Raw genomic sequence first — 26,924 nt, 5'->3', positions numbered from 1 at the left:
CCTGCTTCAACCTCCCTTTCCTCCGGGCAAATGGGAAGCTGCCCCAGTGCAGGCTCTAAGAGAAGGATATTTGTGGGCTGTGTCCTGCATCCCTAGCAGGACATGTCCTGCCCCCCTTTCCAGGGAGTCCCAGACCCTCACACATGTGGCCAGCAGTACGGGGGACTTCAAGTCTCACCTCTACCCCATCCTCCAGCGAACGCTCATCCACACTTAGGAGACACTCTTTGATCCCAACCACCCAACATGGGCCATGAACCCCTGCACCTCCACTTCTGGAACTCTATCCAAGTGAAATACTCCAAAATACAGGAAAAGATGCATGTACCAAAAACGTGCATGGAAGTGGTATTTATAACTGGCCCCGAAGGGGAAGCCACCTAAGTATTCAACAATAAAGAATTCATTAGGCAAACGATGAGATGGCACGTTTGAGGGAGAGACTATTCTAGAACCACAGTGAGATGGTTATGGAGTCCACGTGACAACACAGAAAACTTCTGGGACCTAAAAGGGCACACAAGATTTCCAAATTTGATCCACCTGCATTAAAATTACCTTAAAAAGCTAGACAAAAACTAGTAAGCAATCCACCAGCATGCTAACTGTACCCATGCTAATAAAGGAGCCGGGAGGTCATTTTTCCCCCTCTTATCTGTTTCCTTTGAGGAGTGGACTAAAGCGAATATATGGTTAAATTGCTTTTTAAAAATCTCTACATATTTAAAAAGTTCATGTAAATCAACTATACTTCAATTAAAAAAAAATTCCAACAAGACAAAAATGTGTGTCTTAGAAAATGAAAATCCTCTAGAGGAACCCAGGGCTAAAGAACAGTGACGTGGGGATTTTCTTTGTGCATATTGTATATTATTACTATTTTATTCTTACAGAAATGGAGTCATTGATGTTTGCACACCTGACCATGTGTCTTAGACATATGTCACAGCAATGTGGATCCGAGCTAGCTTTTTCTTGGTAACGGCTGTGTAGGGTTCCACTGCATGGTCATCCACTTCATAGGGCCCAGGCTGGCAGACACTGGGTGGTCTCCAGTTGTGCGGTTTTTGTTACAGGTACCTACGGACCACCCATCTTTACAGAGTTGGGCAAGTAACTCCACGGGGTTGACTTCTGAAGATGAGTCTGTTACACAAGTTATGGTTTTGAAAGAGTCTGCCAAGCTGTGTTCCCAGAAGGCTGGACTTGTCTGGGACATGTTTTCATGCCATTTTGACCCCCTCCAGCTTTAACGAGGATGCCTGGGTCACTAGCACTCCCACCTCCTCCCCTGGCGTGGAGGTCTGGCTCCCACACCCTGACCCTGGTCCCCATCTGCCCTCTATGGTCCTCAGTTTCCCAGACTGAAGATGAGCTGGGCTGGATGCTTTGGGATGCCCTTGAGCCCCATGATCACTGGGTGCTAGTACCTGCTCTCAGAAGCAGGTTGATACATTTTCAGGCATTTTTCCAGTTGGCTCTTAAACACAGCCATTATAAAAAATTAAATTTTATAAGCTTACAATTACATCAATTATATATACTTAAAAGTTAATAAATATCAAAACTCATTACTCCCTAATTATTTTATTCCCTTTTGTATTATCTGTGCTCTTGAGGTTATCTACGTCTGTAATATCTGTGTGGTGGAAATAGTAGATAAAGGTTTATTACTGTGCATCCGCCCCAACGCTGAGTCTGCCGAGTTGATAGCTTGAAATCAGCCCTGTGGGAACATTTACACCCTGGATATTGACAAGTTACCCCACCCCACCCCCCACTCCGCTGTTCTTTATTCGCCAGCACACCAGTGCCTTTGATCCTATAAAACCAGGCCCTAAAGAGCTTCCAGGATCTTTCTCTGATGACCTAGAGGAAGAGAGTGTTATCAAGCTAGAATGTGGGGAGAGGTGGGAGAAAGGCAGGGTGGCCTGGGGGCCTATCGTGGAGCTCAGGTAGGGCTTCTGTCTGAGGTGTGTGAACTTAGCGGGTCACAGCCTCCACTTCTCCTCCTGTAAAATGGGGCAATAAAGGCCGCAGTCTTGCAGGGTGACTAGGAGCTGTATCAAGAGGGGTCGCCGTATCACCCGAGGTCAGGAGCAAGTGCTCAGGGGAGGCCCAGGCCTGGGGCGAATCCCTGCTGGGTCACTTAATATCTGAGACTCATTCCTGTCTATCAGTGAGGCAGTGGTAAGAGCTTTAGAGATCAAGGGTTAGGGACTTTCAAATGCTGCGGGTTACGGTAGGGTGGGGAGGGGGTGGTCACCGCTGCTTCTGTTCCCATGCTCACCCCCCACCCCCGATCCTTTAAGGAGGTCCTGGATGTGCCAGAGGTGAAGGGGTGTCCACAGGGCTGTCCCGGGGCTTTAGGCGGGTGAGGGGCAGGGCACAGCGAGGCCCACAGTGAGTGGGATGAGGGGCTGGGAGTCACTGCCCCCCATCTGCTCATTTCAGAAGACATCAGAGGCCAAGACCACCTGGAGAAGCCCCCAGGCTGAGGAGCCTCCGCAGAACACCTCGTCCGGGCCTGTGCCCGCATCTTGTACTCTTTTTGAGGAGTAGAGAGCTGGGTAGAAGCAGAGAGAGCACCGCGTCCGAAGGGTTCTGGGAGCCATTCACAGATCCCGGGGAAGGTGAGGGTAGAGGAATTTAAAACTAATCCTTAAACAACAACAACACAGAAACAACCAGCCTGCCTCTCTCTACAAGCATTGCCTTACCACCGACTTTCCCAACAGCCCCGAGGGGAGTTCTCCTACCATCCCCACTCAGCTCAGAGGCCGAGATCACACTGCGAGGAAATAATGACATGAGATTTGAACCCAGAGCCCACGATCTGACTGTGAGGCCGCACACCCCCTCCCATCCCACACGTTCCACAGATGGGAAACTTAAGGCCCAGAGAGGGCAGGAGAGTCTCCAGGGGCTGCACAGCACTCTGGGACCTGGGCTTCTTGGGGAGAAACTGGATGTAGCTGGGAGGGCAGAAGCCAGGGTAGCCAGAGTTAAGGTAAATAACTCGTCCCTGTTTGCCTGAGATTTTTAGAGCTGAAAGATCTTTGCCCTGCCAAACCGGGATGGTTGGTCACCCCGTGGCATCTGTCTTGGGCTGTCCAAACGTCCCAGGACAGCTCCACTGGACGTGAGCTCGGGACACACGGAGGAGGCCCGGAACACTTGGGGCCTGGTCTGTGCCCTGGCGGCCGAGTCTCCCCACCCCGGGTCCCTGGACACCTACTTGTGGGTCCGAGGCTGCAGAGAGCCAGCAGCAGGGCGACGGCCTGGGGGAACATGCCGCGGTCCATGCTGTCCACCTGGGGATCTGTGCGCTGGGCCTTAGCCGGTGTCCAGGGGCAGGGCTGCAGGCGAGCGCCGGGGCCGGCGTGGGCTGTCGTGGGGACCCAAGGGGAGCAGGCAGCTGGAGCGACGGCGTCCCTGCTCCAGCCTTCTGAGGTGGCGGCCAAGGGGTCAGGAGAAGTGGGCACGGGGGCGCGGGGCCAGGCCGGGGGTCGCTGGCCAAGGACTGAGAGGGGAGGGGCTGCGGGGCTCCTGTGGACGGCGGCAGCAGTCACGGCCTGTGGATGCAGATGGAGGCTGGGGTCTGAGCGTCAGCAGTGTGGAGCTCCCGGCTCATCAGCCTGGCTCGGGGAGGCAGGAAATGCGCTTCCTTAGACAAGGGGCCGGGCCAGGCGGCCTGCCAGGCGGGGAGAGGAAGTACCACGGGCTTTGTCGCTGGGTGGGGGGCCCTGGGGCGTGGGGGAGGCAGTGGGGTGGGAGGACCCAGGCTCCAGGCTCCTCTCCCCACACACCCAACCTCCCATCCCACCCTGTCCAGGGCTGGCTGGTGGGGTGCATCTGGCAGCCCCCAGGGGGCAGATGAAAAGAATCACCCCAACAGCCCACCAAGGGGAAATTTCAGGGGCCAGGCCTGGCCAAGGCGCTTCATGTGGAGCTCTGCTCCATGTACTCACTGTTCCCATTTTGCAGATGAGAAGACAGAGGCCTGCAGAGATGAGATTATTGGCCCAAGAAGATGGTGGAGCTGGAATTTGAACAGGTCTCATCGAGCACCAAAGGTGGCTTACATAAGTGTGACACCCGGCTGGCGTTCCTTTGTTTTGTAAACAGGGAACCTGAGGCCCAGGATAAGGGAGGAACACTCCAAAATTGGCACAGCCTGGCAGCTGGGGCTGAGGTCTCAGGGCCCAGAGAGGACAGGGGATGGGCAGAGGGCCACTTTCTGTCTGTGCCCTCCGTGGCTGGAAAATACTTCAGGGACAAATGACAGCCCTAAATGAAAGCGTGTGTGTGTGGGGAGGGGGGGGGGACACACTTCAATGGTTTTTTTTTTTTTTTTGGCTGTGTTGGGTCTTTATTGCGGTGAGGGGGCTTCTCATTGTGGTGGCTTCTCTTGTTGTGGAGCACGGGCTCTAGGCACGTGGGCTTCAGTAGTTGTGGCACACGGGCTCAGTAGTTGTGGCTCGCGGGCTCTAGAGCTCAGGCTCAGTAGTTGTGGCACACGGGCTTAGTTGCTCCGCGGCATGTGGGATCTTCCCAGACCAGGGCTTGAACCCATGTCCCCTGCATTGGCAGGAGGATTCTTAAACACCGCGCCACCAAGGAAGTCCCTTTAATGGCGCTTCTGATGTTCAAGACCCTGCCGTGCTTGCTCTGAGCTGTGAGATCTCAGTCATCCTGTTTGTAAAGTGGGCATGATGATGCCTTCCTCACCAGGCTGCTGTGAGGTTTCCATGGGTCGGGGCACTGCTGCGCAGAGCCCTGGGCCTGGCACTCAGGAAGCGCTCCCCCATCAATGCTCCCTGAGCCTGGGAGACAATCCCAGAACTGTCCCTTGTTTGTTTTGCAAACAGTAAGAGCCAACTACATGCCTACCATGGTTCTGGTCACATGTGGCACTTTAGGGTCAGGCCCAAGGAAGCTCAGAGGAGGAAGCTGGAGCTGCCTGGAGGAGGTGGCATTTAGGCCTGGCCTGTGGAGGTCTCGGCAAGTTGGGAGTGGGGAGAGAAGGAAGGGTGAGGAGGGCATGTCGGGCTGGGGACCAGCCTGAGCAAAGGCATAGAGGCAAGAAGTAGCCTGACCACCATGGGACAAGCAGGGGTGTGGTGGTGATGGGAAGCCTGGAGGGGCAGACTCTGGCCCTGCTCTGGGAGGGGACCTTGAATGCCAGGGCTTTCTCCTGAAGGCCATGGGGAGTCATGAAGGGTTCTGGAGCAGAAGGTGCTGGCAGAGCAGGCTTTGAGAAGACGAATCTTGGTGTGTGCTGGCGGGACCCACAGCAGGGATGGAGCTGGGGCTTTTTCTCTTTATACTGTCTTGGTCACAGATGGAGAAATTGAAGCCCAGGGAAGGAGGAGAAGGTGGGAGCCCTGGCTGCCTCTGAAGGGAGCAGAGGGCAGAGCGGGAGTGTGTTTGTGTCTGCAGGAGCTGACCCCTGGGTGGGAAGGGCGGGTGTGGCTCCTTGGGTGGGGAACGGGGCTGGTGGGGAGGGAAGGTTCTCTTGCCCAGCCCTGCGGCTGGCTGCATGGCCAATTCCCGGCCAGGCATGAGTGTGGGCTCACAGGAGACCCATCTCGGCCCAGCAGGCCAGGAAGGCCGTGACAGGGAGGACGGGGCCACCCCAAAGCGGCAGCCCGAGAGTAGCAGCTCCTCTGTCTTTTCCTGCAGCCACGGAGATGGGGAGGTGGGTGCCACGAGGCAAAGGGTGGCTTCAGTAGGGGAAGGTTGGGTGAGGTTTCCCAGGCGCCCCTACCAGCGTCTGTGCCCCAGGGACAGTTAGTTAATCCAGTTCCCTGGGGCTGAACTCTCCCTCCGCCCCGCCCTAGGCGTTTACCTTATCAGCTCTGAATCCTCACAGCCACCCCTAAGTCACACCATTGACAGAGGAGGAGCCCAAGTCCTCCTGAGGTTTGGGAGACCCCCAGCTGGAGACCCCAGGACCGCCTGGCTCCAAGCTCAGCTCCTTCCCTGCTGATCCCATCTGAGTTGAATCTGGAGAGGACAGATGTCACTGGGTGAGGGGGACTGTGGTCCAGAATGGGCGTTGGGATATCTGAGGCCGTAACATGGACCCCATAGGAGGCCCTTCTCAAACCTCCCTCCCTCCCACCCTCGTGCTGCACAACCCAACCCCTCCCACCTTGTAAACAAGACCCACCGGGTTTCTCTTGAAAGCAGGAGAGGCTGCAGGTGGACACAGAAGAACATGCAGCAGACTTCCAGGGAAAGAGAAATCTACAGGCAGCACAGGAGGGCCTGGAGCCCTGACCCCAGAGACCTGGTGGAGGAAGGAAGAGATTGGGACCCCCTGGGGTGGAGAGGCGGTCACCCCGAAGCTCCCACAGCACCGTGGGCCTCCCCCACCCCCGCTTGTGTGAGTCGTGCTATGTAGGTCTCTCCACTCGACTAGAAGCCCCTCGAGGGCAGGGGCTTTTGATGCCTCTGCACCGCTGTGTCCCCAGCACAGAGCCAGGAGTCTTTGGCCCTTGAAATCATGAAGTGCTCTGGAAGGTAAGGCAGGGGCTGGGGCCATGGAGGCATAGGGAAACTGAGGCACAGAGAGATAAGCCTCGCTCCTGCTTCCCAGTGGAAGAGGCCAGGCCGGGACTGGGCTGCCTGTCCCCAGGAAGGTGCACGGTCACACTGTCTTACAGGCAGGGACAGACCTTGAGTTAGCGGTCTCCTGTTTGCCCCCCGGATGCACGCTCCATCCCAATGGACACATCTACCTCCTCTCAGCCCTGCACAGTTCAGAGAGGGGAAGGAAGTGGAGGATTTGTCCCTCTGATACCTTCCCTGCAGGGTCACTGCAAATTGGTGGCCTCCCTGCACTGAAGGCCACAGCCTTGACCTGGCCCTCTCCACAAAGCCCTTCAGGCCAAGGATGGTCATGGCCCACGGCCGCTGCCAGCCCCGGGCTTCTGCACTGTCCCTTGTGGTTTCCCTCCACCCTGCCCACACCTGTGTCAACAGACCCTTCATCAAACTCTTCTCAAATTACCCCACTGGAGCGCGCTATCTGTTTCCTGCTGGGGCTCTGACTGATACAGACATTTTCAGGTGCCGCCTGCCTATCCATACGCCAAAGAGACGTGGCCGATAGCCAGACGTCTGTGCCTGGGCCCCACCGTGGGCAGGTACACGAGCTCCGCTCCTTCCTCCCCCTGGCTGGCCGGGAAGGCCGGGGCTGCAGGAAGGGATGGAGCACGTGAACCCTGGCCACTGGCCACTGGAGGAATTTTAGGCGGCCCCCAGGGATTCCCCCAACGAGGCGGCAGTCCGTCTCCAGCACCGGCCTGGAGCCAGTGGCTGTCGAAAAGAACAGGGCCAGACCCACATGGGCAAGGGAAAAGTGGGTACAGGGGAAAGAGGGCACTGGTCTGGGAGCCACAGGGTATCCAGGCTCTGCCCTTGTGGCTTCAGGCAAGACTTTAACATATTCTGGGTCTCAGTTTCTGCCTGTGCGCAGCGGGAGGCCAGCCTGCTGGCCTGGGGGAGCTCAAAGCCCAGGCGAACAGTCAGAATCACTGCACCACTCACACGCTTGCCCTGTGCCAAGTGCCACCTCACGGCCACTTTAACGGGCTGAGACCGTCATGTCCCCATCTTACAATGGAGGAAACTGAGGCTCAGGTGTGCAGGACAACAGGACTGAGGAGAAGCAGAGGATAATTCAAATCTGGGCCTGTCTTTCCTCCCTTGGCTTCCAGAACATTCCGTCCTGGTTTTCCTCCCACCTCCCTGGTCACCTTATCTGTCTCTTCACTGGTCCCTCCCCATCCTCCCATGCTTGGACTCTGGATCTCTTCCCTTCTCTGTTTACCCTCACTCCCAAGTCAGGTTTTCTCAAATCTTTGTGACCATGACGTCATGTCCCAGCACAAACCCTGGGATTCAGGCTCAAATAATTAAAACAAACATTTTGTGAACCTATGTATAGGTATATATACCCTTATGAGGTACATCCACCCTGTTCCATTTTCTTTCAAATACTGATCACTAGCGCCCTATTGATTTCACTGCCCACCCATGGGTCTTGGCCATAGAATAGAACGCCCTAGGTGCTCGCTACTCAAAGTGTCGTCTTCTTTCTTTCTTTCTTTCTTTGGCCACGCCATGTGGCATGTGGGATCTTAGTTCCCTGACCAGGGATCGAACCCGCGCCCCCTGCAGTGGAAGTGCAGAGTCTTAACCACTGGACAGCCAGGAGTCTTAGTATCTCCTGGGAGCTTCTCTCAGGCCCTGCCCCAGACCTGCTGAATCAGAGCCTGCCTTTCATCAGTATCCTTAGGGCATTCACGTGCACATTAAAGTTTGAGAAGGACTGTTCTGGGTGCCCTTATCCAGACAAATAGCTTTATTTATTTATTTATTTTAAATGTATTTATTTATTTTTGGCTGAGAGGAGGTAGATGTGTCCATTGGGACGGAGCGTGCATCGGGAGGGCAAACAGGAGACCGCTAACTCAAGGTCTGTCCTTATTTATTTATTTTATTTATTTATATTTTTGGTCTTGCTGCACGAAGGCTTTCTCTAGTTGTGGCGAGCGGGGGCTACTCTTCATTGTGGTGTGCGGGCTTCTTATCGTGGTGGCTTCTCTTGTTGCGGTGGCTTCTCTTGTTGCAGAGCACAGGTTCTAGGTGTGCAGGCTTCAGTAGCTGTGGCACGCAGGCTCAGTAGTTGTGGCTCGCAGGCTCTAGAGTGCAGGCTCAGTAGTTGTGGCACATGGGTTTGTTGCTCCGCGGCATGTGGGATCTTCCTGGACCAGGGCTTGAACCCGTGTCCCCTGCATTGGCAGGTGGATTCTTAACCACTGAGCCACCAGGGAAGCCCAGACAAATAGCTTTAAATACCATACATATACTGGTGGCTCCCAGCTTTGTGTCTCTAGCCAGAACTCTTCCCCAGGCTCCAGGCTCTTAATAAGCAACTCACACTTCACACATCCAAAACTGGGTTCTATTCGTCCTCCGCCAACTGTTCCTGCCTCAGTCTCCCCATCTCAGACCATGACAGCTCCCTCCTCTCGTTGCTTAAGACTTAAGGGTGACCTTGACTCTGTTATGCCCTTCATCCAACCTATAAGTAAATCCTCCCCCCAAATTCCCATTGTTTGTGGGGTTCCCACCACCCTACAGCCGCCGCTCTGGTCACCACCAGCACCTCTGGGAATATAGCAGTCACCGCCTCAGTGGGCTTTCTTGCTTCCACCTTTGCTCCCAGCCCATTCTGTACACCGTAAAGGGAATCCGTTAAAACCAAGTCAAGTTCCATCCCTCCTCTGCTCAGTGCCCTCTGCAGGCAACCATGTCACTCAGTGTAAAAGGCAGAGCCCCTTAAATGGCCCTCGAGGTTCCCCACCCCTGTCCCCTCTTCGACCTCTTCTCTTCCCCAACTCGCTCAATCCACTGCCGCTGGCGTCCTTGCTGTTCCTTGAACGTACCAAGCACGTGCCCACCTCAGGGCCTTTGCACTTGCTGTTCCCTCTCCCTGAAACACTGTCCCCCTAGATAACCATGGGTCTTGCTCCTCATCCTTTAAGTTGCAGATCAAATGTCACACGGGCAGTGCGGGTTTCCCATCGCATTGTAAATAGCCCTCTCCCCACACCAGCAATTGGACCTTGGGCGCATGTCCCCATCTGACATACTATATATTGTTTATTCTGTCTGTCTCCCTCTTTACAACAGAAGTTCCATGAGGGCAAGGGCCTTGCTTCGTTTGCTGCTGAATCCCCATCGCTTAGCATAGTGCCTGGCCCATGACAGGCGTTCAGTAAGTGCTCATGCAATGAATGAATGGACTTAACCACTGGCCTACACAGCCTGGGATCTCACAGGTTGTGATTCTGAGTCTCCAGGGTGTGGGTGTTGGGGGCATTCTGAGCCCAGGGACAGGGTCTCTGAAGAGGGCAAATGACTCCCCAAGGATACAGGGAGGTGACCAGGGTCAGTGGTCCTGCCAGACTCTATTCTAGAAGAGGGAAATCCCTCAAAGGCTCCCTCTCTTTCCCCGAGGAAAGGTCCTGGGACCTGCCGCCTCCTGGGTGATGTTGACGTTCTTGATAAAACCCAGCGATGCCCAAGGTCTAGAGAACCTGTGAAGACCACCTAAGAGGCAGAAGGATTCCACTGGGCCAGGATTCTAGAACCTCTGAGTTGTAGGGACTCTGAGTTTATAGGAAGAGAAACTGAGGCCCAAGAAGGGGAGAGACTGTCCAGCACCCCATGAACCACAGTGGGAAGCAGAGGCAGGAGAGCCTGCACCAGAACCCCAGGATGGGGGCAGAAGCAGGAGAGGCAGGCGAGGGTCTAGTCCTGTGCCCCTGCCTCGCTGTGTGACCTGGGGCAAGCCACACAACCTCTCTGGGTCTGCTTGCCAGAGAGGAAGCCCTGTGCTCGCCTGCTGCGCATGTCCAGTAGGGCTCTGCACCCCCCCCCAAAGCCCCCCCACTGTGGAGCCGCCAGGCCTTCCTGTTTACTCGAGGCCCCTCTCGCGTCTGGGAGGCGACAGCCTTGGCCTCCTCTGCTCCCTGCTTCCGCTTCCTTCCTCTCCCACTTCAGTGCCTCCGGCCAGGCCCTCAGGAGCCCCAAGGCCAAGACTTAGGGGCTCAGTACACGGGAGGCATCTGAGGACACCACCCTATCTGGGAGCCCACCCTGTCTGAGACCCTGAAGTTACAGAGGCACCGTACCAGTCCCCTGGATGGTTAGAATGTTCCAACGTCTTGGGACAAGCTTGGAGTGTCCCCAGAGATCTCAAGAGTGTGACAGCTTCTGCTGTCTCAGATCCAATGCCATGCCGCCCTCTCAGCCCACCACTAGGGGCTGAGCACACGCTGACCCTAGAGATGCCCCCTCCTCCCACGCCCTCCCTGGGCTCCTGCCTCCACAGAGCAGCTTCTCTCTGAGCTCCTCAAAGTATGGGCCTCGGACCAGCAGCTGGGGCCTCCCTCCCAAACCAGACTTGCTGAATCAGAATCAGCTTTTTGTTTTTTGTTTGTTTTTTCTTTTTGTGGTACGCGGGCCTCTCACTGTTGTGGCCTCTCCCATTGCGGAGCACAGGCTCCGGACGCGCAGGCTCAGCGGCCATGGCTCACGGGCCCAGCCGCTCCATGGCATGTGGGATCCTCCTGGACCGGGGCACGAACCCGTGTCCCCTGCATCGGCAGGTGGACTCTCAACCACTGCGCCACCAGGGAAGCCCCAGAATCAGCTTTTTAATAAGACCCCAGGGAGATGCGTGTGCAGGTTAAAGCTGGAAGCGCTGCAGATCTGACCATCCTGCCCGGTTTAAAACCCTTCCTGAGCCTCGCCTATTAGGTATTCCTGCCCCAAAGGCTTCACTTGCATCTAGGAAGACTACAACTAACTTCCAGTTTACAATAAATTCAGGGGACGGGGCAGCTAGTTAAGCACACCACGAAGAAGCAACAGACAAATCTGGAAGGAAGAATTTTCTGCAGGACAGCTGATCCCGTCACAGGCCAATGTCAAAGAGTAGGAAGGGCGTTCTAGGTTAAAGAGGTTTAATGGACATCACAACCAAATGCAGCGTGTGGTCCTGGATAGCGTCCCACTTTGACCAAAGATACATTTTGGGGACAACTGGGGAAAATTGCATGTGGTCTGATTATTACCTATGACAATGTTACTGTAACTTAGTGTTCCTGGACCTCTGAGTTGTGGTTATATAGGAAAGTGTCCTTATTTATCGGAGAGTCACGCTGAAGTCAGACTTCAGTGGTGAAAGGTTCTCATATCTGTGATTTACTTTAAAATAGCTTGGCGAAAGTAAAACAATGAAGTATGGAAAAATGTTAACAATTACTAAATCTCGGTGATGGGTATATGGGTGTTCATTATATTATTTCCTCCAATTTTCACTTTGAAATTTTTCATTAAAAAACAAAGCTCTTCAAAAAACAAAAAAAACAAACAAAAAAAACCCCACAAAGCTCTTTCTGAGCTTCCCATTGCTCTTAGGGGAAAGACTTGATACTTGAGTCAGCATTCAAGGCCCTGAGAGCCTGGCTGCCCACCACCCACCACCCTGCCTCTAGCCTGCACTCCTGTCCCTCTAAGGCCTCAGCCCTCCCCACAGCTGGTCCTCTCCACCTTTGAGACTCTGCAGAGCTCTTCCCTCCGCCCTTCCATGCCCTCTGTCTCATGGTGAAGCAAACTCCTCTGTACCCTCAAGGCCCCACTCCAGAGTTCCAGTTCAAGGCAACTCCCGCTACCAGGGGCTCCTCTGAGCTCTGTGCACTGAGCTGCCCAGAGCTGGTCTGGGTTCAGGAGGTGGGATGGAATTTTGTGAATATGGCTGCCCTCCTTCTGGGAGCCACAGCACAGCAGGCTGGGGGCTCGCGACCCCATCTTTTGCCAGCATAGCCGTTGCTCCGGAAACGTGAACTAAGGAAACCCTCAAAGGGAGGCTCGCAGTGGCAAGGATGGGGTGGTGGTAGTTCCTGGAGCTGTTAAACATTTTGTGTTTTTTTTCAAGGTTTTTTTTTTTCTTTAGTGAATAAAGTGATTCCATGGTGAAGAGTTTGGGTCAGCTGAGGTTTCCATAAACTGAAGACATACCTGAATTAATGAAGCTGTAATTTTAAAAAATGAAGATATTGAAGACAATTTTGTCAGGTGGATTTCTCTTAGCTTTTTATCATCTTGGGGGCATGTTTTTCCACTCATCCTTGCGCTGATCACGACAACCTCAACAGACGACGTGTGTGTGCATGAGTGTGTATGTACATGCGTGTGTGCGTGTTTTAGCCCAGTTTGACAGATGCGACTTGGAGACCCTGACGTGGGCGGTCACAGAGTGAGTTGGGGCTTCCCGGTGCGCCCCAGGTGGCACGGGGCACAGAAAGACCAGCTGCAGAGACCTTCGGCCGCACCCCACCCAGGGCCGCATGACGCCTGCCTTCTAGAACCTATCTCCCCTGTGCTATCATTTATTGATTTCGTGTTCTTCTTTCAATAGACTCATCTTTTAAAACTTAAATACGTTTATTTTCAAGGAAAGTTTAAATAACTACTGTAAATGGAAAACCAGCCGCACTTGCTGTAGGTAGAAGGGGACACACAGGGGCACCCTCAGCCCCGCACAGGATTTCATTCCAGCTGGGGATGCCCTGTTGAAGGCTCTCTTGGCTTTAAAGGGAGCCAGCTGGGCTTGGGACAGGTGTTAGGGACACGTGAGCACCAATGGAGACTTTCTCCGTGATGAGGTCAAAGAGTGAAAGAGAACAGAAGAGGGAAGATGGTTCTCCCCAGGGGATTCCGGGGCGGCCCCAAAGCACCCCAGCCCTGCACCTCCCGGAGGCTGCTCTGGTCTCCGGTCCCACAGGCCACGGTAACTGACCACCCACACCCCTTGCTCAGCGTGTTCTCATCCTGACCTTGGGGGAGGGTTGGGGGGAGGGGGCACTGATCCTGATTCAGATTTGGAAATGGGCTCAGGAAGGGCAGGTTGTGACCTGTCCAGGACCACATGGTGGGATCTCCTTCAGGTCCCACCTCATCAGGGAGGCACCCCTGACCATGACCCCCCCCCCCATTCAATCCCGATGCCCTTTCCGGACCCTCAAAGCTTCTTGCACCAAGGAGGCCAACTCGCTGCCCACTCGGCCGGCTGATGTGTGCTGCCCCCACTGCCCAGGAAGCCCTCCCACAGCCCATGACCACACTGCCTGCTCCAGCCCGGTCCCCAGCAGGGGTTCGGGACAGAGAACACGCTCGGAGAGCTAAGGGGCTCGGGACCAAGGCCACACGACAAGGATGCAGAGGAACCCGGGCCAGGGCCCAGCTCTGCCTGACCACAAGTCCCCGAGAGCCAGGACCACTCCTCAGTCACCCAGCGTCCCCAGGCCTGGCACAGCCCAGGCCCAGCACGCCATGTGTGAAGAAGGGCCCTGCGTCTTCCAACGGAGCTAGGAGAGGGGCGCCGGCTGAGGTGGGCTGAGGGGCCCAGAGAGGAACGGGAAGGGGAGGGGCTGAGGACTCAAGACTGGGGCGGCCACGCCATGTGAATCATCCCTGATGGAATCAAAGAAAAAGGAGTAAAACTGAATGTCCTTGGAAATTCCTTTAGTGCTCGGCTGTCCATGAAAACAGGATAAAGTGGCTTCCTCTGCCTGTGCTCCAGCCGGGCAGGGTGGAAGCGCTGAGCTCAGGCTGGGAAGGCCTTGAGTCAGGACGAGGGTGGGGCCGGGCTCTGAGCTGGAGAAGAGGCTCCAGCTTTGCTACTTGAGGGCGTCCAGGTAGGTGCAGACCTGGGAGAAGACGCTGTCCACGGAGCCTTCGGCATTGACCTGTGGGGAGATGGGCCATGAGGGCAGGATGCCGGGGAAGGCTGGGTGGGCCCCACCGAGGCAGGGGGCTGACCTCTCCCGGAAGCCAGGCCAGGCTCCCCGAGCCCAGCCACAGTGGGCAGCAGCCCCTCATCCAACCAGTGGGGAAACCAAGGCCCAGACAGGAGGGCTGGCCCAAGGTCACAGCAATTTGAGGCCAAGCCAGGCAAAGACCCAGGTTGCCTAGGGCGCCCTCGGGCCCGCACCTTGCGGATGATGCCACGTTTCTCGTAGAAGGCGATCACGGGCTCTGTGGCCTTGTAGTAGGTCTCCAGGCGCTTCTTGATGGTCTCTTCATTGTCGTCCACACGTCCGCTGGTCTCTCCACGCTTCAGGAGCCGCTTGGTCATGGTCTCAGGGCCTGCGTCCACATACAGCAGCAGCGTGGGATGTCCGATCTGCAGGCGGGGCACTATTTACAGGGGCCTCATTCCTGCCCCCTGGGGCCATCTCCTCCCCATTTTCCCACTTCTGAGGCCCCACTGAGACCCACTCAGACCTTCAAGCCCTTCCCGCAAGGCAGCCTGAGGGACCTTCCTAAAACCAATCTGCCCTGCCCCTCCCCTGCTCAAACCTCTTCCATGGCTCCCCAGTGCCCTCAGGAGAAAGTCCTAACTCCTTACCTGACCTACCCTTCCCCCCACCTCCTCATCTCGTGCTTCTCAGTCCTTTGCTCTCCTGGCTTCAGGCACACGGACTGTCTGTGGTCTGGGCTCTCATCCACCTCCTCCCTTGCCAGGCCTTTGCTCATGCCGGGAACCTTGGCCAGGAACCCTTTCCCTCAATACCAAGTGCTCGCCTTCGGATTTGAGCTAAAATCTCATTCCTCTAGGACAGTCTTTGCAGATGCCCTCCCCGCCCAACCATCCCAGCTCTCTGCGACACGCGCTTCCAGTCCCCCTTTACTTCTGCCTCGAGCTTGTCTCAGGAGGACCTCTGGTTATTTACTTAAGGTCCCTCCCCCAGCCAGGCCTGGAGCCCCGGAGGGCAGGTAGGTGGTCTTATACCTGCAAGGCTGGATATGAACTTGACAAAGGAATAAGGAGGGCTGAGTGAAGGGGCGAGGGCCTGCTGAGCTCTGGGGGTTCTGAACAATGTCCCTGTCATTGCAATAAGCATTTCATCCGCGGGGAAGATTTGGAAGGGCCAGGAGGCCGACCTGTCCTCCTTCGGTGAGGCCCAGGCGCCCCCTGCTGTCCAGAGCCGAGAAGACCAGGTGCCCAGCCCTGTAGCCCAGTAGCACCCACAACGGCCCCAGGAGGGATGGGTAAACTTTCATTAACCACATTTTCTAGATGTGACCCTGAGGGCCTGAGGCGACATCATGCATCTGGTACAACAGGACGTGCCTCAGGGCTGCCTGGCATCTGACCTCAGGGTCCATGGCCTCCTAGTCTGAAGGAAACCCAGCCAATCCCCATTGCATAGATAGGGAAACTGAGGCCCAGACCAGGACAGACACTTTCTTGAGGTCTTGCAGCCATTTCGATGTCAAGGAATATAATATTCTCCCTCTGGATGAGGCTCAAAGCTATGGAAGCCCAAAGATGGCCCAGCCTCACAGAGACAGGCAATGGGGATGGAGGTCTGTCCTGCCCCAGGCCCCTAAGATGCCCGGTCCTCCCCGCAGGCATTCCCACTGCCGAGAAGCCCTCCCTGAGCCCGCACCCGCCCTCAGAGGTCAGCAGACCTCTCCCTCCTCCTGGGCACTTGCAGTTTCATGTTTCCCCCATATGGCCTGTGACATCAGAGGTATTGGTGTGTGCATCTGTGTGTGCACATGTGTGTGCATCTCTGTGCGTCCCTGTATCTGGATGTACTGCATCTGTGCGCACACGTTGCATGAGTGTGCGTGTGTGTACATTAGATGCTTGTGTACATGTGTGCATATGCCTCTGGCCTTGTGCACGTGTAAGTGTCTGTACCTGTGTGCACATGTACGTGTGCTTGTATGCCTGTGGGCACATATGCCTGCACATGTGTGTGTTTGAGTGAGGTGCTCCCCCACTGTGGAAAGTCTTCCTGGGGGACACCCGTGCTAGGCAGACCAGAGCCCTCATCCTCAAGGCTCACTCTTTCCAGCCAGACTCCCCATGGCACCTGGAAGGAGACTAGACGCCCCTCTGTGGCATTCAAGGCCTCAGCCTGGTCTGAACGTCCCCACCCACATCACTGCCGGTTGCCCTGCCCCACAGATTCTTTTCTCCCCACACCAGCGTGACCCTTCCAGCCCTATCCATGCTGTTCCCTGCCCCTCTGATCGTGTGTTTATGGGGTGCCAAGCCCCACTTTTGAAGGATGCATTCTCTCTAATCCCCACGCTGCCCCTCAAGGCAGCTGCGAACTGTCTGTCCCCATTTTGCAGTTGGGGACACCGAGGTTCAGAGAGGCAGCCTGACTGGCCCAAGGCCTCAAGCAGCTGAGCTGGAACCTGCGGCCATGTTTGTGAATTCCCCAGCCTGGTGCCTTCTTTCCTTCCATTCATTTTCTTCTAGACTTCTAGAAAGACTTCCAGAAAGTCTCCCTGGTCTCCCTCCTTGCCCACCCTCCCACCCGCCCACAATCAGTCTCTCTCTCCCTCTGCTCAGAACTGCCCATCACAGCAGCCTTCGCCGGCTCATCCCATGTCACAGCTCCAAGAGGTTGCACTTACCCTCCGCTCAAACTCTTCCCCCTGCTTCACCTCCCGGGGGTAGCCGTCGATCAGGAAGCCTTTGGAAGTATCTACCTTGGCCAGCATGGCGTCTCGCAGCATGTCCAACACTGTGTCCTGGAGGCGTGGCAAAAGAAGGCGGGGTCATGACCCCCTATTCTCCACCCCCTCCTCGGGCCTCTGCACGCGTTGCCCCACAGCCAGAAATGCCCTCTGCCCTGACACAGATTTCCCAAACAAGCCTCCCTCTCCAGGAAGCCTTCTGTGAACTGTGACGACTTGACTGATTGATCGAATCATTCATTCATTCGTTCATTCATTCATTCATTTCTTCATCCACTCAATAATATGACCGAGCCCCTCCTCCCAGCCTCCTGTCTGGGCCCTGAGGACACAGCTGTGAACAAAGCAGACCTTCCCTGCCCTCCGCAAACTCACAGTCTGCTGAGGGGACAGACAATTACACCGTGGATTTATAGTTTCCAAGCATGACATGGGTTATACGGACAAAGAAGGGAGGCTACTGGAGTATAAAGTTGGTGGGAGGGGGTGGTCTTAGCCTAAGTCTGAGGAGTCAGCAAGGTATGAAAGATGAGGAGGGAAGAACATTCCAGGCAGGAAAGAGTGTGATCAGTGTGAGGGGACAGAAAGGCCAGGGTGGTGGGAGTCCGGAGGGGTTGGTGGTGGGAGGGGTCAGTGGTGGGAGGGTTTGGTGGTGGGAGGGGTTGGCAGGGCAGGTCCTGGAGGCTCCTGGGAGCTTCCGGAAGGAACTTTCTGCCAAGGGCAGTGGGGACCCTCAGGAGGGTTCAGAAACAGGGAAGGTCATGGTCCGCCTTGCTAGTGTGTCATGGGCTTTGCTGGCTGGTGTCCACTCAGGGCCACCATCACCCCCCAACCCTCGCCCTGCCGGGGCCCACTCACCAGTGGCACCAGCTGCCCCTTCTCCATGATTTCCGACAGCATCTTTCCCCTGGCTGAGCCTGAGCTGACCTCAGCCCGCAGGAGGTCCCCGGTGGAGAGGTGGGTGTAGCCGTACTTCTGGACAATCTTCTCACACTGGGTGCCCTTCCCCGAACCAGGCCCGCCTGCAAGCGCCCGCCCATTCAGAAGCCCCGAGAAATGGGACAGGGTCTGCCCGGGTCACCCAGTGAAGCGGGGGCAGAGCCCAGGGTGCAGCCCCAGGCCCAGGCTCCCACCAGGGCCTGCAAAGCCCCTCCCTGCCTGCTGCCTTGGACTCACCCACCACAAAGATGATCCTGGTTTTCTTCAGTTTCTCTGTGGGAGAGAAAAGGGAAGCAGAGCTCAGTGAGTCACTGGACAGAGAACCAGAGGTACCTCTGGGATCCCAGGCCTGTGCTGGGCCCCAGGCAGTTGCACACACACAGCTCATGGTCCTGTCAGAGAGGCAGATGAGTCAGCCCAGAGTGAGGGATAATGGGGCGAGGAAAACTCAGAGACCGGGACAGGTCAGGGAGAAGAGGGTGTTCCAGGCCTGAAGGCTACGGGCTCAGCACACGCTGTGACGGCGACCCTCAGGGGCTCGGACGCCAACCCTCGCGTTGGCCGAGACGCCTGGTCACCTTGGGCGTTAGCGTCTTCCACGCTGCGGGCGTCTGGTGCCGAGCAGCAGGCCCACATGGTCCTGCTCTGCTGTGTCCCCTGCCCTTCCCCTCCCGGGCCCGGGGCCAGCCTGCCGCCTGCCTTCCCTGGGCGGTACCAGTGTGGAGTTGGCAACCACAACACACGTTGCCCTGGAGACGGTTGCCGGGGTGGGGGTGGGGGGCTCTGGTGGGCACGTGGAACCCTTGCCCGGAGAGGGAGGGAGCTTACGTTTCAACCTCTATCTCAGAACTCAGCAAGAGTAGCCCCACCAGAGAGGGGGGAACCTAGGCCTAGAGGCAGGGGCCTGCTCCAGGGATGCCAGAGCTAGGGCTGCGGCCGGAGCCTCTTCCCAGGCTGCCAGGCCTTCCCCGCTTCTCAGGGAAGTAGGAGCTCGCTGTGTGCACTTAGGAAAGAAGTCCCTGCCCCAGTGGGGAGGTGAGCTCGGCAGTTCCCCGGGGTCCTCCCAGCCACGGGGCTGGAGGTCTAGAGGAGCTGCCGAAGAACGACTTCTTCGTTCCCATCGTCTGCTGCCGTGTGATGGGCACAAGCCTGGGCGTGGCGGGGAGGCCACAGCCCAGTGGCAGCGGATGTTCAGAGGCCTGGGCGTGGAAGGATGACCGCCGGCCTCAGGCCGCAGCAGCAGCCAGGACAGCTGGGTTCCTTTAAGAGCCTCCCAGGCCGAGGCCCAGCGCCAGGGAGGGATGGGTGGTGCTGCCAGGAGGCGGGCCAGCCGGGCTCTTGGCCCACGTCTGCCTCCAGGTCCCAGCCTATAGGAGCCAGGAGGGCCCAAGACATCCTCAAGACCCACCCCTGCTGGTCTGGGAGAGGGGCAGGAATGTGTCATTGTTTGCCTTGGCATTTGCACTCTTGGGGCCTCTCCACAGGGCAGGCTTTCCCTCACCAGTGCCGCCCCCTCTCCAGAAAGAGCCAGAGATTCAGCTCTATAAATACCAGTGTAGGAGGTGAGCTGTGGGGCCCTCAGGAGCCTCAAGGAGGCCTCTTCCCTTCTAAAAGTAATCCTGGAGCTGGTACATCCTGTGAGAGGCCTGAGGAAGATGCTGGAGGCCCCCAGATAGGCCCCTTCTAGCAACCCCAGAGCCACATCCAAACCCTCCCCGAATGTCTCCCGAAAGCACACCCCCTAAACAGATGGGCACGCTGAGGCCCAGGCTGTGAGCAGGAAAAGAGGGGAGCTTCCGTACCTTCCATCTTGCCGAGGTCTGGGGAGCCGAGTCAGCACTCTGCAAGACAAGGGCACAGGTGGGGAGGGGGAGGGGGATTCTCCTGCCTCTGCTCCCACCCAGCCACATGGTGTGCCAGGCCCTGACGTCCTCTGAGGGTGGAGGGGCTGGTGGGGGCAGGGAAGGCCCAGGAGGCTGGGAGGACTTCACAAAGTCCCCTTTCCTCTGGATGCCTCCACTGTCCTGTCCCTGCCTCCTCCCTCTGGGGCCAGACAGCGGGGGCAGCACCGAGGGGCATAAACAGCCACACCAACAACTGCTGAGCTGCTCCCCTTGCGATTCCCGGAAAACAGGCCCTGGGTCCTGCATCTGCCCGACAACTTGACAACGCGCCCCAGGGCCGGGAGGAAGGCCCGGAGGCAGGCAGGTGGGAGGGGAGCTGCACGAGTCCTCATCTGGGATGAGGTTTGGACTAGGATGCTCAAAGGGACACAGAGGCCCAGGGTGGGAGAGAAATTTGCGGGGCTGCTCACGTGACCACAGCCTGTCCGGTCCTCAGCTGAGGAGGTCCCCAGGCTCTCACCCTTGCACAGGCCCAACTTCCACCCTTGATGTGGCCCCTGCCCACACCTTCCCTCAGTGTGTAAATCAAGCCCAATGCCTCCTGGGACCCCCCCCCCCCCCGCTCTGCATCCACAGCCCCAGGGGTCTCCCTCCACCTTCCCTTCCCATCAGTGCCTTCAGAGTTACTGCAACACATCTTTGGCCCCCACTTCTTTACTCCCCACCCACCAGCCCTCCCCAAGGCCGCCAGCAAACATCAGAGATACTCTTGCCTTGGCCTTTGACCCTCAACCCTTGGCCAGCATTCCTCTTGCCGGGGACATCCCCACCCGGGGCCCCTACTCCACCCTCTCACTTTTGGTGTCAGGTTCCCAGGACCCCCATCCCTGCTCAGCCAGCCCAGGCCTCCTCTCCCAGCCCCAAACATCTACAGCCCCTGGACAGGCCCAGAGACCCCGCAGACCCCGAGCCTCTAAACAGTCCCTCCCATGTCCCCAGCATTGCGCCCTATCACCCAGCCGGAGGCTGCAGTCAGAGCGGACGCCCTTCTCCCCACTCACATCCACCCCACACACGCGAGCCCCAGCCCTCCCCTCCTGAACGTCCCTCCAGTCCGTGTCCTCACCACCACTGCCGTGTTCCAAGCAGGGAACCTGGCCACTGCTCCAGCCTCCCGTGGGCCTCCTTACCTCCGTACCCCACCGGGCAAACTGCAGGGTTTTCTCTGACAAGCATCAAACCACGTCTTTACCTGCTTAAAACCTTTCCATGTATGGCCCCCTCAGTCCCCCAAATAAACCCTAACGTAGCTGACCGGGCCCAGCGAGCTGGCCTCCAGCACCTTCTGCAGCCTTATCAGCCACTGCTTGAACTGCTCCGATCTCCCTCACCCACCAGGACCGTGCCCCACTCCAGGGCCCGGCTAATGTTGCACCCAACACCTGGATGCCCTTCCCCAAGGTGCTACTGTTTAGGACTCAGTTCAGGTGTCACCTCCTTCAGGAAGCCTTCCTGGACTCTGCTCTCCACTCCCATACTGGCAGGTGACCGTCGCCCAGCAGCACACACACCACACTGTACTGGGCCTCTCTGCTGTATACCGCAGGCCTGTGTCCACCACACTGGGCCTGGCCCCGGCTGAGCATAGCCCCGGGAGCCTCACTCCATCCTCACAGTCACCTCGGGAGGGAAGGAGAGACTTGCTCCAGGGCCTGGCTGGGGTCACACTTGAGGCTACGTTTTCTGCTGCCCCGGGCCTGGCACCCACTAGGTCCTTTAGCAGCTTTGCTGACCGTGCCGCTGCTCATGGGCTGTGAGTTATAACCTCTTTCCTGCTGAGTGTGCTTAAGGAAGAGTAACAGCTGCCAGTGCCCCTCTGCAGCTGGTGGGGGAGGGAGAGGCCCCCAGGCCAGGGACAGCCTGCCGCGAAGACACCCTGAGGGGTGTTCCTGACCCCACCCTGCCCTGCCCCCTCCTGGTAACCTAAGCCCCTCTGTCCTGCTGGCACCTGCCACTTCTTGGTCCAAAATAACTTGGGTTGTGAGGAGTCCTCACAGAAGCCAGGGGTCCAGGACAGAGTTGGGTTACGGGCTCCACACCCAGGCCTTATAAGGTCCCCAAATCAGGGCCACGGCAACTCGTAATATGACGGAGTGGTCTGCTGAGGGGCCTGGGGAGCTGAGGCCCGATGGGACAGCGACTTCATCTCAATCACAAGGCAAGGCCAGGGCAAGACCCAGGTCTCCCAGCTTCTGACCAAGAGCAGCATTTCCAGTGGTTGGCAACTGGCTAGGGTTCAAATCCCAACTCTATCACTCAGCTGTGTGACCTTGGGCAGCTGCTGTACCCTCTCTGGGCTTGTACCCCCAGGCCCAGTCCTGCTGCTGCTGGAGAGTCCTAGGTAGGTAACTGAGCAACACGCAGGAAAGGCCCCATGGGCTGTCCCAGGGCTCCCACAGGGCCCCTGCTTTTCAGGAGGCGGGGGCAGGGGGCCAAACATCCAGGGGGCTTCCCGTCCCCCCAGCACTCAAAATGACATGACAGGATAGCTCCTCCCATCACCTAGGCTGCCCCTGCCCAGGTCCTTGGGGCAGGCAGTCCAGCCACAGCTCCCCCTCCCCAGTCCCCAGGTGGGACGTGCCAAGGGCAGGGACCTGGAGCCCCAAGAGTGCCGGCAGGACAAAGGGGTGACTGTCGCGGAGGCTGGGAGGGAGAGCAACACACACACACACACACACACACACACATCCACAATGGCACACACAGTGTGGCACTAATACCCAGAGCAGAGCCTGGGGAACAGGCAAGCAGATGCACACAGATCGCAACCATGGATACAAACACACAGCCACGCAAACCCGGAGGACGCCCTGCCACACACAAACACGCACCCCCCACTCCCCGCAGGGGCACCCCCCACACGTGCACAGGCACGCACACGGGCACACACTGACCTGAGGGAGGGGTGCGGGTGGGCACCGGGGACAGCGTGTGCCCTGCCCGTCCTCGCCGGCCGCCGGCCCGCAAAGGCGACTATTTATAAGGCTGTCAGCAGCGCACGGCATGCCGGGAGCCAGCGCTCCTTGATGGCAGGGAGGGAGGGACAGAGGGAGGGAGAGCGGACCAGGAAGGGAGCGGGCACTGGACCAGAGCGGAGCCCCGATGGGAAGCCAGGCCAGCGCCCTCGCCGTGCACCTGCGGGTGGCTGTGCCTGCACACGCGTAGGGTACTTTACAGCTTCCCCAGGGTTTTTCATTCCTTCGTCACCCCCACTGTGCCCGCATCACTCCAGGGGGACGAGACCAGGCTTCCTGTATGACAGCTGGGGAAACATACCCAGAGAGGAGAGGCTCTCTGCACAAAATCCCACAGCAAATTGGTGGCAGAGAGAGGCCAGGACCAGGGATGGAGGGCACCGAGGCATGGATTCTGGGGGCTTTGCTGGCTGGACAACGTCCCCCAGCCCCTCCTCGGATCCTGCCCAGAGGTCCCTGGGCCAAGACCCACCTGGAACTCCTCCTCTGTTGGAAGGGACCCAAGAGCTCCTCTGGGACAGTAACTTCCCGGGACTCCAAAGACCACCCACATACCCATCTCCGAGGCGGTGGTCGTGTAGATTATTAAAAAAAACCCAGCCCTGCTCCCATGCGGCTGCCAGGCAGCTCCCAGTGAGGCTGTGTGAGGATGTGGGTCATTCAGAATGCTGAGGGCACCCAGATGGGGGACTGACAATCCTGATAAAAAAGAACAGCTCCCATTAATGAGACTCAGTGGGCACCAGGTGCCAGGCACTGGACTCAGACCATGTCTGTCAATCCTTAAACACAGAGAAGGAAAGTGAGGGTCACAGTTGTAACAGAACTTGCCTGGGGTTCCCAGGTAGAGAGTGATGTATTTACCCAGCATTTTGCATGAGACCGGGACACAGCAATAGGTGCCCAGTGATGTAGCAGAACAGAGATGAGAGCCTAGGACCCTGCATCTTCAGAACTCAGGCACTTGACCACTAGACCACATCACGACCTTGAAGGCAGCAGCCCCAGATGGAGTGGGTTGAATTTGGAATTTGTCTTGCAGGCACAAAAGAGCCATGGAAGGTGTTTAAGCAAGAGGATGAGACTATCAGAAGGGTGAGACCACCTTAGATGGGTGGTTTCTTAGCAACAACAGCAACCTGGACTCCAGGAGGCCTGGGCCTGATCCCAGCACGGCCACCTGGGACGTCAGACAAGGTTCTTATTCGTTGGGATTTTAGTTTCGCCATTTGTGGGAGGGGTGAGTAGTGGGTCAGAGGGTCTGCCTTAGAAATTGTTTGAAAGGCCCTCTCGAAAGCTGTAGGTGGTTGTGTGAACTGGCAAATTGGTGATGGGGAAAGCAAATTGATGATGTCAATCAAACTTTCAAATGTGTCTTTCTATTCTTAGGAATCCCACAAGTGGGTGCAAAACGTGTACAGGATGTTCTCTAGTGCCAGTGGAGACTGACTGATGGGAGGGACAGTGGCACAGACAGTCAGGCTGGGGAGATGGCAACTGCCCTAGAGTCAGCTGGAGAAAGGAAGCTGGAGGTCTGTGTAGCTGGTGGGGCAAGAGAAAGAGGCAAAAGGCCCAACAGCCCTGATCTTATCCCACCTTCATGAAAACAATTCTAAACATGCGGATGTGTATGTGCACATGTGTGTAAAATCTATCCCTAAATTTTTTTTTTTTGCATTTTAACATCTCTGAAATCAGGCTTCCCTGGTGGTGCAGTGGTTAAGAATCCGCCTGCCAATGCAGGGGACAAGGGTTCGAGCCCTGGTCCGGGAAGATCCCACATGCCGCAGAGCAACTAAGCCCATGGCCACAACTACTGAGCCCGTGTGCCACAACTACTGAAGCCCGTGCGCCTAGAGCCCGTGCTCCGCAACAAGAGAAGCCACGAAAATGAGAAGCCCGCGCACCACAATGAAGACCCAACACGGCCAAAAATAAAAACAAACAAATAAATAAATTTATAAAACAAAACAAAAATCTCTGAAATCGTTTTGTCTTATAATCAAATCAACGGTATCTTAAAGTTGATGAACTACAGCAGAACTGAGAGAGCAGTTGTGTGCACAGGATCGCCTGGGTGGGGGTAGGACTTTCACTTCTTACTTAAAGGCTTCTCCATGCTTTTTTTTTTTTTTTTAAATACAACAAGCATCTATAGATGTACCTTGAGGACATGATGCTAAGGGAAATGAGCCAGTCACAAAAAGACAAATATTGTATGACTCTACTTATACAAAGTATCTAAAGCAGTCAAATTCATAGAAACAGAAAGTAGAATGATAGTTACCACGTGCTGAGGGGAAAGGGAGAATTTCAGAGAGGCAAGATGAAAAATTTCTGGGGGTCTGTTTCACAACAGTGTAAAAAATCTTAATACTACTGAACTGTATACTTAAAAATGGGTAAGTGGTAAATCTTATGTGCTTTTTTTCCACAATAAAAAAACCTTAAAAATCTTACAAACTAAACAAAAAATATTTTAAGTACCTGTTTTAATTATTTCATTTACGCATGACCTATGGATTTTCCACCAAGGCTGGGATATTAAAGTTTCGGGATTTTTTTCCCGGCTACAATCTTAAGAAAGAAAAAAAGGGAGAGGGGAAGGGAGGGAGGCAGGAAGGAAGGAGAGAAGTAGGGAAGGAGAAAAGCAAGGAAGGGAGAGAGGGAAAGAAAAAAAAGTACACGGAAGAAAAATCTGGAAGATTGAACCCTAAACTGTCAACAGGGAATAGGACTGGGTGATACCATCGTTTTCCATCTTACAGTGTTTGTATAGTTCAAGTTATTTTAAAATATAAAAAAATACCTAAAACATAACCATACAAAATGAAAGCAAGTCTTAAAAAACATTTAAAAATATTCTAGCTAATAAAGCATTCCAGTGAGCCAGCATCGGGGGATATATCTGGGGTGGCCACTCTCTGAGGTGCACAGCTGGATCCATGTGTCCAGCACATGGGGCGCAGGTGTGGGGCTGCCCTGGGCGGGCCTGGCTGGACCGCAAAGCATCCGCAGGAAACAGCTGGAGTGGCTGCCTCGGGCAGCACATGTGGGGTTTGCAGCTGGTGGGAGATGCCCCCTCGCCCAAGGAGGAGTGGAGGGTAGGGGCCTCACAGGGGTAACTGGGTAAAAGAGTTCACGGGAGGGCCCTGAACCCCAAACTAGGAGGTGGATTTGGTCCTGACCACAGTGGGAAGCCAGTGAAGTTTTCAGAGCAAAGCTGGCCGTGATGAGGTGTCTTCAGGAAGTTAACTTTGGCCATGAGTGGAGCGGTCTCGGCTGGGTCCCATCTGAGGCGGTGAGAGCATGTAGGGTTGAGGACTAGACCCTGGACCTCCTGCCCTCATCATCCTCCATCAAAGTCCTACCTGCTGACGCTGAACCGAGCTTTCCTAGGGTCCACCCCCAGCAACCGGCCCCTCTTGACTCCCTCCTGCTGACCTCCCCTTCATGCCCACCAGTGGGGAGACAGGAGAGCCACAGCATTCTGGGAGAAATTCCCCCTAGAAACCTCTGCCTGGACCCAGATTCCCAGAAGCCTTTGCGTGGGGCTGGAAGTGTGTCGTATCCCCATATCCCCTTCCCATGCAGGGCCCTAGGCTCCCCACATAATGACTTTGCCAGGAGTCTCATCCCTCGGATACTGTCTGGTTGCCCCAGGCCTAGACCCTGCCACCTCCCAGCCTCCTGCCTATCGTGCTGCTGTCGGAGCAAGGATGGCCTCTCCTAGCAGGAAAGATCGAGGCTTTGCCCCGCCTCAGACTGGCATTCACGGCCTTCTGCCATCTGGCTCCAGGTGGTCTCATCTTCCACTGTTCCCTCCTTCTGCGGCCCCGCTGCCTACTGAGCGAGGCCGTGGGTCCTCCCACTAGGCTTCCATTCAGGCCCTTCTTCCCACCTGACATCCGCTCCCTCATCAATCGCACCTAACACAGCGCATGGCACGTGGCCACCTATTGAGCCAATGTATACATGAACTGAGACAAATGCAGGGGCCATTCCCACTGGCCAGCTC

General features: G+C 56.3%; 2 protein-coding genes across 2 annotated transcripts in view; both read right to left on the bottom strand.

Annotated features, from left to right (window-relative positions):
• The window catches only part of ENG (endoglin), a 29,679-nt gene extending 26,038 nt beyond the window's left edge, over nucleotides 1–3,641 (bottom strand). Inside the window, exon 1 of the mRNA XM_030858579.2 lies at nucleotides 3,239–3,641. Coding sequence (XP_030714439.1) covers nucleotides 3,239–3,305 — 67 coding nt within the window. The 5' untranslated portion in view covers nucleotides 3,306–3,641. The remainder of the gene's footprint in view (nucleotides 1–3,238) is intronic.
• Nucleotides 3,642–14,094: 10,453 nt separating this feature from the next.
• Nucleotides 14,095–22,946, bottom strand: AK1 (adenylate kinase 1). Its single transcript, XM_030858576.3, has 7 exons — nucleotides 22,826–22,946; nucleotides 19,830–19,868; nucleotides 18,265–18,300; nucleotides 17,947–18,110; nucleotides 17,026–17,142; nucleotides 14,579–14,770; nucleotides 14,095–14,333 (listed from the first exon to the last, which is right to left on the bottom strand). Exons 2-7 carry the CDS (start codon nucleotides 19,834–19,836, stop codon nucleotides 14,265–14,267), a joined length of 585 nt encoding a protein of 194 aa, XP_030714436.1. The 5' UTR covers nucleotides 19,837–19,868; nucleotides 22,826–22,946; the 3' UTR covers nucleotides 14,095–14,264.
• Between the last annotated feature and the right edge of the window lie 3,978 nt (nucleotides 22,947–26,924).

The sequence above is a fragment of the Globicephala melas genome, chromosome 6 (genome assembly GCF_963455315.2).
Source record: "Globicephala melas chromosome 6, mGloMel1.2, whole genome shotgun sequence".
Taxonomy (NCBI): domain Eukaryota; kingdom Metazoa; phylum Chordata; class Mammalia; order Artiodactyla; family Delphinidae; genus Globicephala; species Globicephala melas.
Note: the sequence above shows the minus strand (reverse complement) of the source record. Positions and strands in the feature narration are given on the sequence as shown.